General features: G+C 47.9%; 1 protein-coding gene across 5 annotated transcripts in view; it reads left to right on the top strand.

Annotated features, from left to right (window-relative positions):
* The window catches only part of PACS2 (phosphofurin acidic cluster sorting protein 2), a 180,179-nt gene extending 175,319 nt beyond the window's left edge, over positions 1-4,860 (top strand). For all 5 annotated transcript variants that reach the window (XM_084637745.1, XM_084637744.1, XM_084637746.1 and 2 more), the window contains one exon: positions 499-4,860. In XM_084637745.1, the coding sequence (XP_084493871.1) occupies positions 499-617 (119 nt within the window). In that variant the 3' untranslated portion in view covers positions 618-4,860. The remainder of the gene's footprint in view (positions 1-498) is intronic.
* Positions 4,861-19,687: the final 14,827 nt, after the last annotated feature.

Below are 19,687 nucleotides of genomic sequence, written 5' to 3'. Positions count from 1 at the left end.
TTTCCTTTGTAGCTAGGTGGGAGAGGAGTCCCAGAAGTTTTATCTTGTAACATGGGTTCACTGTTGGGAACAGGTTGAGAACTACTGTTCTCAACTCTTCTGGGTTATAAGTGTTGATTCTGGAACAAACCAGTGGTCCATCTTGTTTGCTCTGGTTGTGGCCTCTACATGATGTTTGAGAGGAAGAGAATTTCTCCATAATGCATGCAGGCAGTCAACAATAATTTCCCACTGTTGGGGGTGGGCAGGGAGACGACTGGCATATTTTCCCAACCCAGCTGCTGAGCCCTTTTCATTTGATCTTCAGGGCAGCAGAAGAATTGACTGGGCCGTCTTCCTAATTTTTCTACTATCTAGCTGTCAGTGCAGCATCTGTTTCCTGTACTGACTGAGGAAGGATGATGTGATGGCATAGAATTCTGGCATAGGGATTCTCCAGTGTGTCTGTTTTGCTGGGTGCTTTTTGACCTGCTTCCTTGTTCTATTCTTCCCCTGCAGTCCTGATTGATGGCGTAGAGTGGAATGATGTGAAGTTCTTTCAGCTGGCAGCACAGTGGTCCTCCCATGTCAAGCACTTTCCCATCTGCATATTCGGACACTCCAAACCTAACTTCTAACTGCTTTCAGCGGGGCGGCTTTCTGCCTGTGTGGAGACTGCACACCCAGGAGCCAGGAATCTGAATGCCAACTCTGACTCAAATCTGCTTGCTCTCTCCTGCAGATTACTTATAGATGCGCCTGGATTACTTCTGAATTACTTTTTTCTATTAATTCTTAAGTTTACTACAAGGAAAGGAAACCCCTTGAACAAAGCAAAAAACAGTCTTAAGTAGAGATGTACCGATAACATGGAAATTACCAGGAGAACCTCCAGAAGTGGGGTGACCTGCTGGAGAACTTAAGAGCAGATAGCTGGATAACTGCACTGCTTATTAACCTGAAACCTCCTCGGTGTGTTTGTGGCTGGGTGTTCTGGATTGGGCTTGAGTGGTTTTTGAGGGGAGAGTGGGAGGTACTGGGAGGATTAAGTGTTTTAAAATGTTTAACTCTACCCTCCCAGACTTCACATTAAGAAAGTAGAGCCTGGTTCACCACCAAATAGTTCAGGTACCAAGAATGTGAAATACATTGCGCTGTCTGTCAAAAACCAAGCTAATAACTGAGGGAAACCCTGGGATTCTCCACAAGTGAAGAAATGCCAGAGGGTCATTGTTTTAAGGCCAGCAACTGAAATGGGCAGGCATGTTAACACTCGTGCCTGATTCAGGTTGGGCAGAGACTGAAATACAAAGTATGAAATGTCTGTTTTAGGAATCCCATTGCTCCAAGTCCATCCCAATAACCCAACCAAGCCCATCCCAATGCCCCCTGCAGCCCGTAGCTGGATTTGAAGGACACCAGTTCAGTGGGGTTGTAGCTATTTAGTTTTTCACACAGATTATGCACATCAATAAAACCTTGCCCGGCCTCTCATGAGAATGGATTTTTACAGGTGCAAATATTTTTAATGCTTTTAAAAAAGATTGATTACGTTGCTAAAAAAGACAGCAGGAAAGATCAGCTGCTGTCTAATGAGTCAAGCACTAGTCCACTGGCTAGTTCCTGTGCTCCTTGAGCCCTTACACATGAGCAGCTGCATTTTACACCAGCTACATTCACACCCACACAGCAAAAGCACATGTGCATGTGAAAGCACTTAAAGTACCAGCTCACAGCAAACACGCCACCTGCATACCTCATTCCGAATGTGCCCTCTCGTCTAGGCAGTGTGTACAAGATTCCTCACACACACACACACACTCCAGATGGGAATCCCTTGTTTAGGGGCCCCCTCCAGCCATGTGAGCTGCTGCCGCCGTTTCCAAGGCAGGAGGCCATGTAGCAAAGCCAGCTCTGACAGCAGAGACAGAGAACTTAGGCTTGTCTGGACTGCGTTGGAATGCCTCGTGCCCGGATTGTGTCACCTGAGGGGTCTCTCAGCTATTCTAGATCTTTGACTCCAGCAGTGCACCTGTGTTGCACAATGCACCCTTAGCCAGCTGGGCCACGTGCCGGCTTAGGATCCATCCTGCAAGGGGCTGAGGGGCCTGCCACAGAAAATGAGGGTGGAGGAGTCAATCAGTGCCCCTGTACTTCCTGTGGGCTTCTCTCCATGGGAAAGGAGGTACTCCAGCAGGATACAAGCTTGCAGCTAGCAGAACCCACCATTCAGGGATTAAGGATTTACTGTGCAAAACCAGCCAGTGCCTGTGTGAAATGCACTGGCCACTACAGCCTGAGCACTACTGCAGCTCGCGAGGGGGAAGCTGTAACCTAGGTATGTTCTCCTTTCCCCTTCCCTTAAAATATCACAGTGCTAGTCCATTCCCAGGGTATACTAAAGCAGCCTGAAGGTTGCTCTGATTTACAATGTCAGTAGCCCTACAGGGCTGTGTCAGCAGCAGGGGATCTCTGGAGCCAAAGGAGGCTCAGCTGCTGGAGCCCCTGGCTCCCACTCACATTTGCAGCGGGGTGTGTGGGTGGTGTAGGAGCTACTGCGGCAACTCTCCTCGCTGGGAATCCTACCCTAGCTTAGGACAGAGCTTTGCTCTGCTGAAGGGGCATCAGGGTGCTCTAACTGGAGGAACAAGGCTCTGATCCTTCTCACCACCGGCTTAACCTGGTTTAGCTCCCTGGAGTTGAGTGAAGCCCTCCTCTACCAGGCATGGTGCACACTACACTGGTGGCAGCCGCACGTGGACTGAAATTCCCAGGGGTGGAGCCTTTGCCCAGAAATCCTCCCCCATCAACCCTGCAAGGAATTACACTACAGCAAAGTTACCTGTAACCCTGCTCTACTCCTCCAGGGGGTCCCAGGGCTGGATCTGTGGGGCTCCCCTGGCAATACAGCTCCAGGGAGGAGCCTCCATGCAGATGCTGCCAAACCCAGGGGCTCAGGAGCTAGAGCTTGTTTTCTTTGCAGAGGAGCCAACACCCCACCCTTGGAATGAGCAGGGTGCAGCTGCATAAAGGGAGCCTCCTGGGGGTTCCAGTCTCATGGGCAGGCGTTTGCACTGCTCAGGCCTGTGTTCAGAGATCCCCAGAGTGGCTCCTTCCCCCACCCTCTCAAAGGGACAGCAATACGTTAAGCATTTTTCAGAGTTCAAATGTTCTGGGACAATGACTGACTGAACAAAGATTTGCAAATGGCTGGGGAGCCTATTCCACCTTGCGTGTGGGTCACGCCCCAGGAAGGCGCATCCTGCAGGAGGGGTTTCGTTGACTTGGGCAGGACTTCAGTGGGCAGCTGGGGGGGTGTTCAGCTAACGGCCCTGCTGAGGTAGTGAGAGTGCCCGGGGCCCTAAATGAGAACAGTGCCTCCTTCTTCCCCCTCACAGTGAAGAGGAGTATCCGCAGAGCAAACAGTACATGCACCTTCCCTTCACTGCTCAGGTTACTGGTTTAGACACGTGTTTAATAAGATAGAAACTTTCTAGTGCAATTTCAGCCATGTCCAGGAATTGACTCTCATCAGACTGGCAGGGTCCTCAGCAGCCCAGCAATGCACACTCCTCTGAGAAGCTGGGCAGGTCAGTGCACAGATCCGCACACGAACGCTGATGCAGCTGGTGGGGGGTTACTGTAATCTATTCACTCGCTTATGGCAGCCCTGAGGAGAGGGTAGGTTTTCCCTTTAACGCTTTGTAACAGGAGCAGAAAGAATCTCTAGCTTCAGCATAGTGGCGGCTGACGCGTAGGATCTTGCAAGGAGGCTTGTGCCTTGCTCTGGGTTAGCGCAGTGTTGCTTGACAGCCACAACTTAAGAATGAGCACACGAGCACATCAGTGTTCTTTATTGAAGCTGTTGTCTCAGGACAAGCCTTTTAATGAAGTCAGCAGTTCAGATTCTTCCTTAAATCCCTCTTCCCTGTGTAAGTAGAGTGACTGAAATCCAGTCTGATTTCAGTCCCACGGCTTATTCTACACCAGCGCTGGCAGAGACCCTTGCCTGACTTTCATGGCCCCTGCAGCTCTGCGGCAGGCTTAGACTGGCTATTTGCAATAACTTTGTTTACCGGGGCAATGAAGGATTTGACACTTTGCTCCTCTTTGTATTTCAACCTACTATAGAGAGACGAACAGTAGCCAGTATGGGACTTCATGGCTCCTGCCTATCAAATGTATGTTGCCCCCTTTCTTACTATGTGTAACGTTTCATGTGGATTAGTTCTTTATTTTAATTACATTTTATGAAATCTAATTCACCAGAAAACTTTCTGCCTGCTTGGTACCCATGCACTTGCAGACAGCACAGTTTGTTACCTCTGGCAAGCTGCTATTTGGCAGCACAGCCATCTGCAGTGGGCTCTCTGCTGTAGCAAGGCTTCCAAGGAAACCCTCCTTGAACCCTCAGGCTGGAGTTTTTAGGGTGGCAGAACTGCATTGATCTTGGGAAAGCTTCATTCTTGGTGGTTCGTCATGGTCCTGCCCTGCCTCATAGCCAAGGGTTGGAGCTGGATTCCCTGGGAATGTTTGTTAAAGTTTTATACAGTGGTTACTTTCTCTGAGTTTCTTCACACAACTAACTTCGTCCCTGACCACTAGGAAAACTTTCTGGAAGTCTGAGCGCTGAAGCTCTGCAGTAACAGAGTATTACAGCAGTCGGGCTTTGCAGACAATGTGCTGCTCCATAGGAAATGATTTTGATAAAGCAGTGGCAGGAGCCTCCTCTCAGGGTGAGCTGAGCTGAGCTCCGGTCTCCCACGTGGTGCTCTCCCACCAACCACCAATTCCAGGGTTCACAGGAAGTCACTCTGAAGAATTGGGCTGTGTGCCAGCTTGCTGTGACTCTACCATTGTACGCCCTGTGGCAGAGCTGACCGGGGGGGGGGGGGGGGGAGGTGCCAGTTCTTGTTCTTTCAGTTCTCTGAAAGGGGCCATCAGGATATCAGGGGGCTGATGATCACCTTCGCGGTGATGAGTGCAGAAGACTGACCCTAATGGAGCAAGAAACCCTGCACAGCCCCAGTTTTAAAACTCTTTATGGAATAATGAAAAGAGACCTGCACGAACCTCCACCAGAGTGTGACTCGAAGGAAACTCATTTGCTTTATCTCATTGGCCTGAATCAGCCTGCTTTAACTGGAAATCTAGAAGTCGCTTTTATTTCGGCCCCTGGATTTCTAGCAGTGAACAGGCAGAGGGGTGGGGAGAGAGCTGACTGCCTAGTTTTCAGCTGGTTGCATGCCACCTTGTCACCTTTAAACTTCCCCCCCGTTTCCCACCTGTGTTGGGATTGCTGATATCTCCTTGCCTCCTGCAGGAATGTACTGTAGTAGCAGATCCGTTTGATTCCCATTACACACTGACCCGGGCCTTGATACTGACTGACTGCTCCATGGAGCCCCAAGCTGTGACTCCAGCACTTTCCTGTTGGCAAAGCTGCCATTCCCCTGTACTGGTGTTCTCTTGGGAGACTGGCCCCAGCCCTTCCTTGGAGGTGGGATCTAAGGAGGCATCCCTAGTAGGCTGGCCAAGTACTGGAGCTCTGGTTCTACACTTCCATGGCTAAATGAAATGCAGACGTCTACCATGGCAAGCCAGGGAATATCCTTACTAGTTTTGAATGCTTGCTGGAATTGCATTTATTTTTCTTTGCCCTAAAGAAAACAGCAGCTGGAGCAGCAGTATTCACTTAACCTCTGACTTTCCATTAATTTCACCTGCAGTTATCAATTGCATATAATCCAGTCACGTTTTTCTGCCCAACCCAACAACAGCCCCATTGAGCAGTTTATATCTCAAATGTAAGTATAAAATTCCTCTATTACCTTAGTTTGAGGATACTTATCAACCTCCCCTTGGCTTCATTTTGCTGCTTTTATTGGCAAGCCTTGTTGTCATGTCCTAGAGAGGAGATCTGAGGGTGGAGTAGTAGAATGGGAAGTTTTTGTGGTTTTGTATAGAATCGCCATACCCACCTGTAGGCCGGTTGATCCAGCTAAAAACCAAACTGACCAGCATTGTTCCATTAATGTCTCTAAAACACTCTTGTTGACCTGTATATCCTGTTAGTCTTGGGCTAGCTATCGCTACCATCTCGGATCAGTCTGGCCACGTGTTTAGTATCAAGAAAATATTCTAAGAATCGTTCATTTTGAGGGTTCAAGAAATAGTACTAGATGCCTTGAAACCTTGTAAGCAAAACATCTTGGTGACAATAGAGAGCCTGTATTCTTTCCCTGTAGTTTGAAGTACTGAAAAGACAGGGGCTTCTTACTTCGGATGGAAGCTTTGTTTCAGCTCAGATCCCCAGGATGTAAAGTCTGAAAGCTCTTGGCAGTAGGAACATCTTGGTGTGTTTTCTTTCTTCATATTGTTTGCTTAGAGATGCTGAGATGATTAAAAACCCTCCATTCAGTGCACTTCCATATCCTGGCCATTAGAACTGTGGAGACTTGCTAAAACTCTAGTATGACCTTCTCACTGGGATGCCCAGTGTGAGAGGTGATCATCTGAGCACAGCATCTCCCACAGACCCTGATGATGCTCCTTTGGCAAGTTTCTTGCAAAGTCACGGGAGTGATGAGCTCTCCTGGGTTTCTGTGGAGTCTTTAGGACTTGATGCTAGAGAGGAGGAGGAGCCATAGTTTTGCAAGTAGCAGGACATTAATTCCTTTAAAAGGAAGCACATCAAAATCCCGGTCAGGTTGGCTTCCCCTTCTGTATAGCCGGATAAAAGGAATCCCAGAACTTAGTGTGTCTGACTGGCATGCAGTGCATCTTTACTCAGAGCACTCTTTAGGAAGCACCTTGCTCGTGTGGGTACACTAGTGTGTGAGATAGTCTGAGCAATGCTTGCTGCACATGTGACAATGTCAAATGAAGGGATGTTACCACTGTAGATTTCTAAGTTGTCCATCTGTTTCATTGTTGTTTTGTTTGGGTTTTAGGTTTTATATGAAGACAAATTAAATGTAAATAGCCTTTTTTGGAACGAACTGCAATGTGCGCAACCTCATCGACTATTTTATGGTACTAATGCAACACTAATAAAACTGGACATGAAAGCACACTCACGTCCCAGGCATCTCCTTTGGGTGGGAGCAGCCGTCCATTTCTGTGCCGGTGACCTGGCCTGAATTGAAATGGCTGCATTTTGTAGCGCTGTATGCTTGGGTTGGATCTGTCTATACTAGGAAGTTAACCAGCTTTGGAAATCTGTTACTAGCGGACAGTCTTTGGAACGGCTTAGCTGCTAGAGTAGATGGGAAAAATTTCTTTTTCACCAGTACAGTACGTAAGAGTGAGACAGGGTGGAAGCAAGTCTCAGGGATGGTTTGACAGAGCTGGAGACTTTCTGGTACTGCCTATGCTAGCAGCCAAAGCATTCTCAGCACTGGCTCAGGGAAGCCACTGCTGCTACCAGTTGTGTTGACAAGACCAAAGCATTTCTTTTGATGGTCAAACGGCACTTGAGCTGGCTTCTTTACATCAGTGGCTTTTTTTTGTGCCCACATGATGCTATTCAACAATATTTCACACCCCAGGATAGAGCAGGATTACCACAATCCCATCCCCTTTCCCCTGTGTTGAAACAATTGTGATCCTTGAGCTCTTCTCCTGCAAGGAGTGTGGAGAACAATGTGCGTGACCCTGTCTTTTGACAACACAGCTTCCGCATCATCACCACCCTCACCATCAGAAAACAGTGTTCCTTAGAGATCATCCAGAAGATGCTTAATTTGTTAGCTGTTTGTCACCCCTTCCATCTCAACAGCCACATTCAGGCCTCACAGCCAAAGCCCATCCCCAGCCTTCCATGATGAACCTGAGCTCCACCATCTTGCAAAAGCCAAAATCCCAGAGTATTTCCTCCAGTTTGTTTCTGAGCTGCACACAATCAGGGGAGCTAAGCCTCCCAGAGCATGCTCCCAAGATGTCAGATTGGCCAGGAAGTGAGTTGCCGAGTGTGTGTTCGTTTCTAGGATGGTAAGTGGGAAGGAAGGCAGGCCTCGCTGCATCTGATCACAGGGCATCATAGAAATGTAGGGCTGGAAGGGCCCTCAAGAGGTCATCCAGTCCAGCCCCCTCCACTAAGACATTCTTTTATTGGTGCTCAACAATGAGGCTGAGGGTTTTGTCCCACTAACTCAAGTGCACACCAAATTGCTAACCAAACCTTTGCTACAATAGCACCTAGAGGCTCCGATGGAGAGCGCTAAGCATTGTGCACACACGAGTCCCTTCCCTAATGAGCTCAGTCAATACATAGGACAAGGGAACAGGTGCATATAACCAATGGGATTGAGAGGGACAAGGTAAACCACTGTGATTAACATCATAGACAGAAGTGTTGGCAGGCCAGCTACAGAGCCATTGTAGAGGGTTCCGTAGGCAATATGGTGGAATTTGAAAGGAGCATATCTTGATTTGCAGATTTTTAGGGGCAGCTTCCCAATCATAGGGGCTATGTGGGCAAAAGCACAGAAGGAGAAATTGGACTTAGGTCACAAAAGTCTGGTGGCATTGGCAGAGCAAAGGTAGGAGTCAGTGGCTCAATGGCATGTGTTGTTGAGAGGGAGGGGATTGGCCAGGAAGGCCCTAAAGCTGAAGACTATCCATTTGGGTGTGGTGCCATGGAGAAAGGGGAAAGAAAGAAGAGGTGACAAGCCAAGAAGATTATCTTAGTAGCAGCATTTTTAATGGACTGGATGGGAGCAAAATTGCAGTGTTCGTGACTGCAGAGGATGAGGTAGTAGTAGTAGTCTACTCTAAACCCGTGCTGATGGTGATGAGGGATGGACAAATTTTAGTTGTAGATGGATAATATTGAATCCTGGAGAAGTATTGGGTGTGTGGGTTTAAAGAGAGGAATCTACCTGTGACGGGAGGTGGGAGAGAATATTGTAGGTAGGAGGGACCTGTTGGAATTTGGTCATTTTATACTTGAAAAATTAGAGGGATGGTGGTGAGATGGGGGGCATTAGGTAGATTTTTGTCAACTTGGAATTTCCATTGAATGGAAACATCTGACATTTCAAAAACTATTTTGTTCAGATTCAGAACAAAAACTAGAAATGTCAGAATTTCCCATGCAAAGGAAATTCCCCCCCAAAATTGCTTTGGAAAAAAAACAACCATTTTTTTTAGTGCCCTCGTGACCAAGATGGAGTCTGCTCTGCAGGCAGCTCTGGCCAAGACATGGCGCATGCAGGAATGCAGCAGGAAAAATCCCTTCCACCCCAGGGGCACCTGTTTCAAACCCCCCAGAGTGAACACACACACCCACAGGAAAAGCACAATAAGTATAACAAAGGGAAATATTTATTTACAGAGGGATGAGAGGAGAAAAACAACCAGGGGAAGTATAGGGGAAGCAGTAGAACAGGGTTGCATCCAAACCAAGGCCCCTCAGGCCCAGTGGTAGCACAGTCTGAAAGGGCAGACACTAAGCAGTGTGTCTGCACACACAGTTCAGGAGTCCTGAGCAAAGTTCCAGTTCAGTGGTAGGTCTTGGGTGCTCCTGGTCGTCTTTGGCGCCCGTGAACTTTCCCCAACAAACCTCTTCGGTGCCCTCTTCTGCTACTCTGTGCCAAGCCACACAGAGCGATCACCTCCCGCACTTAACTAGCTACAGCCTCCCTCCTTATTCCCAGTGCAGTCACAAGCCCCAGTACTCAAGCCCCACAGCCTGTCCTCCTTAGGTGATTCCTCCCTGACATAGTGCTCCGGGCTCCTGTCCTGGGGTGTCCCCCACCGGTGGCCCTGTCCTTCCCAGGCAGGTTCTTTCTGCTTCACTTCATCCTGGGTCTCCAGGCTGCAGCCCTTCTCTCTCCCTAGCTCCAGAGCCATGCCCCTGGGTTTCCCTCTTTTCTCTTACTGCTCCCCCTCTCCCCTAGGAAAAAAAATTTAAAGGGGCCATGCTCTCTCAACCCCAAAGGGGTTACATTTATTTTATTTTCATGGAACAGCAGCCAGCTGCCCCTGCCTTGTGAGAGACTCCTTGAGCTGCCCCTGCCACAGAGCAGAGACCCTAGGCCTTAAGAGCCCTGGTTCAAGCTGGGGCATCCTGGCCCTGGAGCAGCAGGCCTCCCCCCAGGGGAGGTGACCATAAACCAGGGAGAAATTTGCTGGGACTCAGCCTGTGGTTTGGCTACAGTTTGGCGAAACCAAAGTGTTTTCTTACAACATTTTGGTTTCAGTGAACAGGCATTTTCTGACAAGTGTTTTGTCAGAAGATTCCTGTCCAGCTCTAGGTTTACGCAGGGAGTTGGAGCTGAGGAGAGAGATCTCTGGAGGCCTCTGAGGATGGAGAAGTACAGGTGCTGGGCCAGGAAAATGGCAGCGCTAGAGGAGGCATGTAAACTCATTGTTGGGGAAGTCGATATGGCCATGGGATTCCTGCAAGAGGAAAGGTGGTTGTTGGGGTTTAGCCGAGGGTAGGGTACTGGTGGGATGGACTCCCGCTAGGGAAGAACACAGAGTAGGAACCAGTGCCTGAGCTGACCGGCATGAGAATGAGGCGGGGTAGACATAGAGAGAGATGGAACCAGCGTGAGGAGGAAGGGGCAGGTGAGTGATGCTGAGAGACCGTTAGACAGGGAGACATTGGCAATAAAGGTGAGGGAGCAGTGCATGGTGAAGACCTAGTCAGCTGAGTGGCCACATTGATCCACGGCTACAGATAAAGAAGGTGGTGAGAGCGAAAATGTGTGGGACTAAGGGCCTAATAGGACAGCAGCACAAAAGGGGAGGAATAGCTCTACATCTCTGCCATACAAGCTGTTATGTTCACAGCATACAAACAGAGAAATTAGATGGGGAAAAATGTTATGTTGCAATATTCCAGAAAGAATGACTGTATATCTTAAAATGCAGAACCCTAACGCACAAGAACCCAAAGCAGAGAGAGAGACAAAGCAGGTTGCTCCTTAAGGTAGAGAGGAACAACCCACCCACTTTGCTCTAAGCTGGTTCTTTGCAGACTGACTGCTAAAGTAACAAAACACAGGCTTCCTACAGAGCCCCCTAACCTGCAAGCAGGACCAGGAAGTCTCCATAAAATTTAAAGTGATAGCTACACTTTTAAGAGTTTTCAATATACCACCCCAGATAAACTGTCTGTTGAAAGCAGCCCTGCCCAACCTCTGCCACTAGTGCAGCATCCAGCTCTAACAGTGACTCAACTCACGGCTGTGCGGTCTGTGACCAGATCAGAGCTCCTGGCCCTATCTCTGCTTTCTGACCCAGAACAGCCTGAGTGTGTCCCAGCATGCAGCCAAGAACATAGAATTACAACAAAGGGGGGGAGGGATAAGGGAAGGGGGCGGGAGGATTAATTTGAGAGAAGAAGAGCTAATTATGGATCTCTTGGTGAAGTGATGAGGACTGAGCAGTCTACAAATATTTGCGGGGTCTGAATACCATGGAGGGAGGACGACTATATATGGAAGTACAAATAGTAATAGGAAGAAAGGAAAGTTTAATATAGCTGGTTGACCGGGGAAGTTCCTCATGGTGAGGTGTATCAATCTGTGGAATGGACTCTCAAGGGAAGTTGTGGTCTTCTCAAAACCAGCCAACCACACTTCTTCATGGGTGAAGCTTTCCCCTGTGGCATGTACCTTTTGAAACGGGACGCATGAGCTCACTGAGAAATCCAATAAAAGCAGAATGTTCATTCGACAAGTGGATGAGTCCTGCACTTAGGACGGAAAAATCCCATGCACCGCAACAGACTAGGGACCGAATGGCTCGGCAGCAGTTCTGCAGAAAATGACTAGGGGTTACAGTGGACGAGAAGCTGGATATGAGTCAACCGTGTGCCCTTGTTGCCAAGAAGGCCAATGGCATTTTGGGATGTATATGTAGGGGCATTGCCAGCAGATCAAGGGACGTGATCGTTCCCCTCTATTCGACATTGGTGAGGCCTCATCTGGAGTACTGTGTCCAGTTTTGGGCCCCACACTACACGAAGGATGTGGAAAAATTGGAAAGAGTCCAGCAGAGGGCAACAAAAATGATTAGGGGACTGGAACAGATGACTTATGAGGAGAGGCTGAGGGAACTGGGATTGTTTAGTCTGCGGAAGAAAAGAATGAGGGGGGATCTGACAGCTGCTTTCAACTACCTCTAAACTGTTCTTAGTGGTAGCTGATGACAGAACAAGGAGTAATGGTCTCAAGTGACAGTGGGGGAGGTTTAGGTTGGATATTAGGAAAAACTTTTTCACTAGGAGGGTGGTGAAGCACTGGAATGCGTTACCTAGGGAGGTGATGGAATCTCCTTCCTTAGATATTTTTAAGGTCAGGCTTGACAAAGCCCTGGCTGGGATGATTTAGTTGGAGATTGGTCCTTCTTTGAGCAGGGGGTTGTACTAGATGACCTCCTGAGGTCCCTTCCAGCCCTGATATTCTATGATTCTATAAGTAGCTCTCCTCTTTCCCTGTTCTCATGAGTACTCCTAGCTCACTGAGTCGACATCATCACCCCGCTGTGGCAGGACTCACCTGAGGAAGAGCATTCCTTCTATAGTGCGGATTCCTTCCTGCAAGCAGTGGGAGCACCTAGGCTGCGGGGAGATGCTGGTTTGAGGGCCAATACAACAAATCATTTGGGGATGTTTATGATCCAGGGCAATTTTTAAATAGTGTCTGTGCTGAACTGCAGTCTGCATAACCTGGAACCACATTCTAATCCGTGCCCGGCTTGACTTCAGCTGGTAACACCAGATACAGGGTTCTGACCCTAAACATATTGTGACAGACCCAGACCAGTGGGGTACAGGAGTCTGGTAGAAGGCAAATGTACTGGGCACTGGATGAATAGTTTTCTGTTCCCTGAGTAACCAGAGCAGGGGCTGCACTAGAGCAATCAGGAACCTTCTAGAACCAATTAAAACAGGCACACTAATTAAGACACCTGGAGCCAATTAAGAACATACTAGAATCAATTATGGCAGGCAGACTAATCAGGACACCTGGTTTAAAAAGGACCTCCCATCAGTTAGTGGAGGGTGTGCAAGGAGTGAGAGAGGTGTGCTGCTGGAGGACTGAGGAGTACAAGCATGATCAGGCTTCAGGAGGAAGATCCTGCGGTGAGGATAAAGAAGATGCTGGGGGGAAGCCATGGGGAAGTAGCCCAGGGAGTTGGAGTTGTAGCTGTCATGCAGCTAATAGAAGAGATGTAGACAGCTACTATCCACAGGGCCCTGGGCTGGAACCCGGTGTAGAGGGCAGGCCTGGGTTCCCCCCAATTCCTGATTGGACACAGGAGGAGTTGACCTGGTCTGTGAGCAACACCAGAAGGGAAGGTCTAATTTAGAAAGGGATCTGGCCTGTCTCCGACCCACTAGGTGGGACAACAGAGACTGCAGAGATTGTTCTCCATTTTCCCCCATGCTGGCCAGTGATGAGGTTAGCTGAGTGAACAGCAGGTTTGAGCCTGTAGCAGAAGCAGCCAAACTGAGGGCTGCCGTGAACCTCTGAGGTGAGCAAATCCGCCAAAAAGTGCAGGACCCACCAAAGCAGAGGAGGAACTTTGTTACGACATGTTGAAATAAGGAGACCATGGAAAAAAAATCCGTACCCTCCCTGGAGCTGGGGGCCTCGGTGATGGGCTCTTTCTTGTGTTTTATGTACTAAACCAAAGGAGACGAATGTGGACGGAGTTCCATGCATGGTGGAAGGTATCAACCAGGGTGGACAAAGAGAGAAAGGTGCCCGGACCAGCATACAGATAGTGGAAATGAGAATTGAGCGTAGGAGGGCAACGGCTGGGAAGGGCACCGAGATTAAGCATGGCCTTGGGAGGCTGAGGAGCTCTGATCTGATGCAGTAGGAAGCTAACAGAGGGATTGAAAGAGAATGTGATGCAGGGAGATGATTGCCTCTTATCACTCCTGTCCATCGAGAATGGTGCTGCCAGACAGAAAGGTGCAGTAATCTAGTAGAGAGATGACTGGGGGCATGGAGACATTTTAATAGTGGGGTGAGGGATGACAGTTGGATTTTGGAGAAATTCAGAAGGCCCTAGAGAGAGACTAGATACATGAGGAAGGGAAAGGCAACCCAACAACTGAGCTGGGGCTGTGGGCCTACAACAAGAACAACAGCTGTGAGGTGGCTCTTGGAGAAAGAGGCTGGGGGCAGAGAGTAGTTCAGGTCAGGAGCGACCATCTGTAGGTGGGGTGTGGACGTCCAACAAGAGATGTTGGAGGCAGCTAGACATGTGAGACTGGAGGGAGAGGGACAGATTGGTGGTAGAGAGGTGAATTTGGCAATTACTGGAGTGGAAAGAGCAACTGAAGTCCTGGAAGAAGGTAAGATTATCAGGAGAGGGAGGAAGGAGAATGGAACCATGAGCCATCAACAACTGGGTGAGAGGCAAGATTGGTGGTGTTGCCAGCAAGGCCCCAGTGCTAACACACGGCCTTCATTTCAAGCAAGTGCACAAGTCCCACCAAGATGAGTGGGGCTTTTGGGCTCTGCTTTCAGCACTTGCTTACGAGCATTGCTCACTAGGGATGGCTTGCTAAGTTGGGGCACTGGGAGAGAACAGCACACATACAGACTCTTGGGAAAGAGGGGCAGTGGAAGAGGAGATACTTTGATCAACAGTGTCAGACAGTGGAGAGACCCAGCCAGGTGGGTGGGGGAGAGCTAGGGGGCACCTCCTTTGTCAGAGAAAGGAGCAGATCTCTGACCACCTTGACCAGGGCAATTGCTGCACCTTTGCATAAATCTGTCTCAGCCAAACAGTATGGTAGCAAAGGTGGGAGCTCATCTCGAATGAGGGGTGAACTCTAGTCCCTGCCTCCCAATTCACCTTGGTAAGGCATGGATCTCAAAACCTAGCTTGACCCTTTTAAATGCTAACCTTATTAAAACACAGGCTTGCCCAGTTTTTTCCCTTTTTAACCCAAGTATGAGATGGAATAATAGGACCTTACTGCAACCCAAGGAGAAGAGTTAGGAATGTGAGAGTTAAGCTTCTGCAGCAACGCTAACTTGGCCACACTACACATCCAGTCTGGTCTGTGGCAGAACTTCTGACAATGTTAACATCAGTATGGGGTAAAATAGGCCGTTTGCAGTGTTGCTGTAGCTGTGTTGGCCCCCAGGATTTTAGAGAGACAAGGTGGGGGAAGCAATATTTTTTTTTATTGGACCAACATCTGTTGGTGAGAGAGAGAACTTTTGAACTACACAGAGCTCTTCTTCAGGCACCATTCCCAGTCCCAAAGAAGAGCTCTGTTTAGCTCCAAAGCTTGTCTCATTCACCACCAGAAGTTGGTCCCATAAAAGATATTCCCTCTCCCACCTTGTGTGTCTCGGTGAAATAAGGAAAGCTGGGACTGAGAATAGGCTCCCAGATTGAAAAGGGCCATGCTTCTCCCTGCACATACTAACATGCAGACTATGATAGAGCATGGCCAAGTGAATGTGGCACTCAGAACCTGAACATCTGCATGTCCTCGTGATTCTTTATTTTAACATGAATTGTGCGGCTTTCATGTTCTAGGAAGGTAGCTTTTTCTGTACTTTAGCTACAGTACATCCACTAGGGGGCAGATGTGACGTATGTCTGAGAACCTTCTTTTTGTAGAAGTAAGAAGAAAAGCTAACTTTGGTCTGTCTGCATACACACCCATGGCATAATTATGTCTTGCCCTGTTATCAGAGGTCGAAGTGCTATTATTACAATGCCTTTAACAAGAAGTTTGCGTGGGGAGAGGAGGAGTTGAGTTGTATTTTAAAGTAAGTATCTTTTGTGGAAAGAAACTTTTCAAATTCAAACCTTTTTTCCTTTCAGGATTGCAACCGCTAACTAAATTTTCTCCTGTACTGAAATGGGAATCTCTGCCTTCCCGCAGGGATGCCAGGTATTTGTGATCTGTGAATATATACTTATTTCTTAGTTGTACAATTCTTTGCACTTCAGTGGATGGATAAATTGTGGAATGCATGCCTGCTCTTGTCTGACTGAGATTCAAGAGACCTACATTCTGCACCTGACTCTACTATGGACTTGGAGAGTGATCTTGGGCAGAACACTTTAACTGCTGTGCCTCAGTTTACCCATCAGTAAAATGGGGATAATACTAGCCCTGCTCAGAGGGTGGCAGCTGCCGGTTGGAGTTTTGAAATCTTGAGATGGAGGGCAGTAGAGAATGGCTGAGTGTTACTTTACACATAGTCAGAAAGTATGCAAATCCCTGTACTCTGCCTAAGGCAAACCAGCCCTCAGAACTGCTTAACCCCACACCCCCCCAAAAAAATGGCTGCCTCATACTTGAGGAAAGATGAGCATAGAGATGCTCTCCTCCTGAGAGGTTTCAGAGTAACAGCCGTGTTAGTCTGTATTCGCAAAAAGAAAAAGGAGTACTTGTGGCACCTTAGAGACTAACCAATTTATTTGAGCATAAGCTTTCGTGAGCTACAGCTCACTTCATCAGATGCATACTGTGGAAAGTGTAGAAGATCTTTTTATACACACAAAGCATGAAAAAATACGTCGTCCCCCCCACTCTCCTGCTGGTAATAGCTTATCTAAAGTGACCACTCTCCTTACAATGTGTATGATAATCAAGGTCGGCCATTTCCAGCACAAATCCAGGGTTTAACAAGAACGTCTGGGGGGGGGAGGGGGTAGGAAAAAACAAGGGGAAATAGGTTACCTTGCATAATGACTTAGCCACTCCCAGTCTCTATTCAAGCCTAAGCTAATTGTATCCAATTTGCAAATTAATTCCAATTCAGCAGTCTCTCGCTGGAGTCTGGATTTGAAGTTTTTTTTGTTGTAATATCGCAACTTTCATGTCTGTAATCACGTGACCAGAGAGATTGAAGTGTTCTCCGACTGGTTTATGAATGTTATAATTCTTGACATCTGATTTGTGTCCATTTATTCTTTTAACGTAGAAACTGTCCAGTTTGACCAATGTACATGGCAGAGGGGCATTGCTGGCACATGATGGCATATATCACATTGGTGGATGTGCAGGTGAACGAGCCTCTGATAGTGTGGCTGATGTGATTAGGCCCTGTGATGGTGTCCCCTGAATAGTTATGTGGGCACAGTTTGCAACGGGCTTTGTTGCAAGGATAGGTTCCTGGGTTAGTGGTTCTGTTGTGTGGTATGTGGTTGCTGGTGAGTATTTGCTTCAGGTTGGGGGGTTGTCTGTAGGCAAGGACTGGCCTGTCTCCCAAGATTTGTGAGAGTGTTGGGTCATCCTTCAGGATAGGTTGTAGATCCTTAATAATGCATTGGAGGGGTTTTAGTTGGGGGCTGAAGGTGACTGCTAGTGGCGTTCTGTTATTTTCTTTGTTAGGCCTGTCCTGTAGTAGGTGACTTCTGGGAACTCTTCTGGCTCTATCAATCTGTTTCTTCACTTCTACAGGTGGTATTGTAGTTGTAAGAATGCTTGATGGAGATCTTGTAGGTGTTTGTCTCTGTCTGAGGGGTTGGAGCAAATGCGGTTGTATCGCAGAGCTTGGCTGTAGACAATGGATCGTGTGGTGTGGTCAGGGTGAAAGCTGGAGGCATGTAGGTAGGAATAGCGGTCAGGAGGTTTCTGGTATAGGGTGGTGGTTCTGTGACCATCGTTTATTAGCACTGTAGTGTCCAGGAAGTGGATCTCTTGTGTGGACTGGACCAGGCTGAGATTGATGGTGGGATGGAAATTGTTGAAATCATGGTGGAATTCCACAAGGGCTTCTTTTCCATAGGTCCAGATGATGAAGATGTCATCAATATAGCGCAAGTAGAGTAGGGGCGTTAGGGGACGAGAACTGAGGAAGCGTTGTTCTAAGCCAGCCATAAAAATGTTGGCATACTGTGGGGCCATGCGGGTACCCATAGCAGTGCTGCTGATTTGAAGGTATACATTGTCCCCAAATGTAAAATAGTTATGGGTAAGGACAAAGTCACAAAGTTCAGCCACCAGGTTAGCCGTGACATTATTGGGGATAGTGTTCTTGATGGCTTGTAGTCCATCTTTGTGTGGAGTGTTGGTGTAGAGGGCTTCTACATCCATAGTGGCCAGGATTGTGTTATCAGGAAGATCACCGATGGATTGTAGTTTCCTCAGGAAGTCAGTGGTGTCTCGAAGGTAGCTGGGAGTGCTGGTAGCGTAGGGCCTGAGGAGGGAGTCTACATAGCCAGACAATCCTGCTGTCAGGGTGCCAATGCCTGAGATGATAGGGTGCCCAGGATTTCCAGGTTTATGGATCTTGGGTAGTAGATAGAATATCCCAGGTCGGGGTTCCAGGGGTGTGTCTGTGCGGATTTGATCTTGTGCTTTTTTCAGGGAGTTTCTTGAGCAAATGCTGTAGTTTATTTTGGTAACTCTCAGTGGGATCAGAGGGTAATGGCTTGTAGAAAGTGGTGTTGGAGAGCTGCCAAGCAGCCTCTTGTTCCTATTCCGACCTATTCATGATGACAACAGCACCTCCTTTGTCAGCCTTTTTGATTACGATGTCAGAGTTGTTTCTAAGCCTGTGGATGGCATTGTGTTCCACACGGCTGAGGTTATGGGGCAAGTGATGCTGCTTTTCCACAAATTCAGCCCGTGCACATTGGTGGAAGCACTCTATGTAGAAGTCCAGTCTGCTGTCTCGACCTTCAGGAGGAGTCCACCTAGAATCCTTCTTTTTGTAGTGTTGGTAGGGAGGTCTCTGTGGATTAGTATGTTGTTCAGAGGTATGTTGGAAATATTCCTTGAGTCGGAGACGTCGAAAATAGGATTCTAGGTCACCACAGAACTGTATCGTGTTTTTGAGAGTGGAGGGGCAGACAGAGAGGCCCCGAGATAGGACAGCTGCTTCTGCTGGGCTAAGAGTATAGTTGGATAGGTTAACAATATTGCTGGGTGGGTTGAGGGAACCATTGCTGTGGCCCATGTAGTAGTTTAGAAAGTTTAGTGTCCTTTTTCTTTTGTAGAGAAGCAGTGTGTGTGTTGTAAATGGCTTGTCTAGTTTTAGTAAAGTCCAGCCACTAGGAAGTTTGTGTGGAAGGTTGGTTTTTTATGAGTGTATCCATTTTTGAGAGCTCATTCTTTATCTTTCCCCGATTGCTGTAGAGGATGTTGATCAGGTGGTTCCGCAGTTTCTTTGAGAGCGTGTGGCACAAGCTGTCAGCATAGTCTGTGTGGTATGTAGATTGTGATGGATTTTTTACCTTCAGTCCTTTTGGTACGATGTCCATCTGTTTGCATTTGGAAAGGAAGATGACGTCTGTCTGTATCTGTACAAGTTTTTTCATGCAGTTGATAGATTTCCACTCCATACGGCTAAATGCAGTGCCTTGCATAATGACAGGTTTCAGAGTAACAGCCGTGTTAGTCTGTATTCGCAAAAAGAAAAAGGAGTACTTGTGGCACCTTAGAGACTAACCAATTTATTTGAGCATAAGCTTTCGTGAGCTACAGCTTACTTCATCGGATGCATACTGTGGAAAGTGTAGAAGATCTTTTTATACACACAGAGCATGAAAAAATACCTCCCCCCACCCCACCCCACCCCACCCTCCTGCTGGTAATAGCTTATCTAAAGTGACCACTCTCCTTACAATGTGTATGATAATCAAGGTGGGCCATTTCCAATCATACACATTGTAAGGAGAGTGGTCACTTTAGATAAGCTATTACCAGCAGGAGGGTGGGGTGGGGTGGGGTGGGGGGAGGTATTTTTTCATGCTCTGTGTG

Source organism: Lepidochelys olivacea (genome assembly GCF_965140295.1).
Source record: "Lepidochelys olivacea isolate rLepOli2 genome assembly, chromosome: 8".
Lineage (NCBI taxonomy): Eukaryota > Metazoa > Chordata > Testudines > Cheloniidae > Lepidochelys > Lepidochelys olivacea.
Note: the sequence above shows the minus strand (reverse complement) of the source record. Positions and strands in the feature narration are given on the sequence as shown.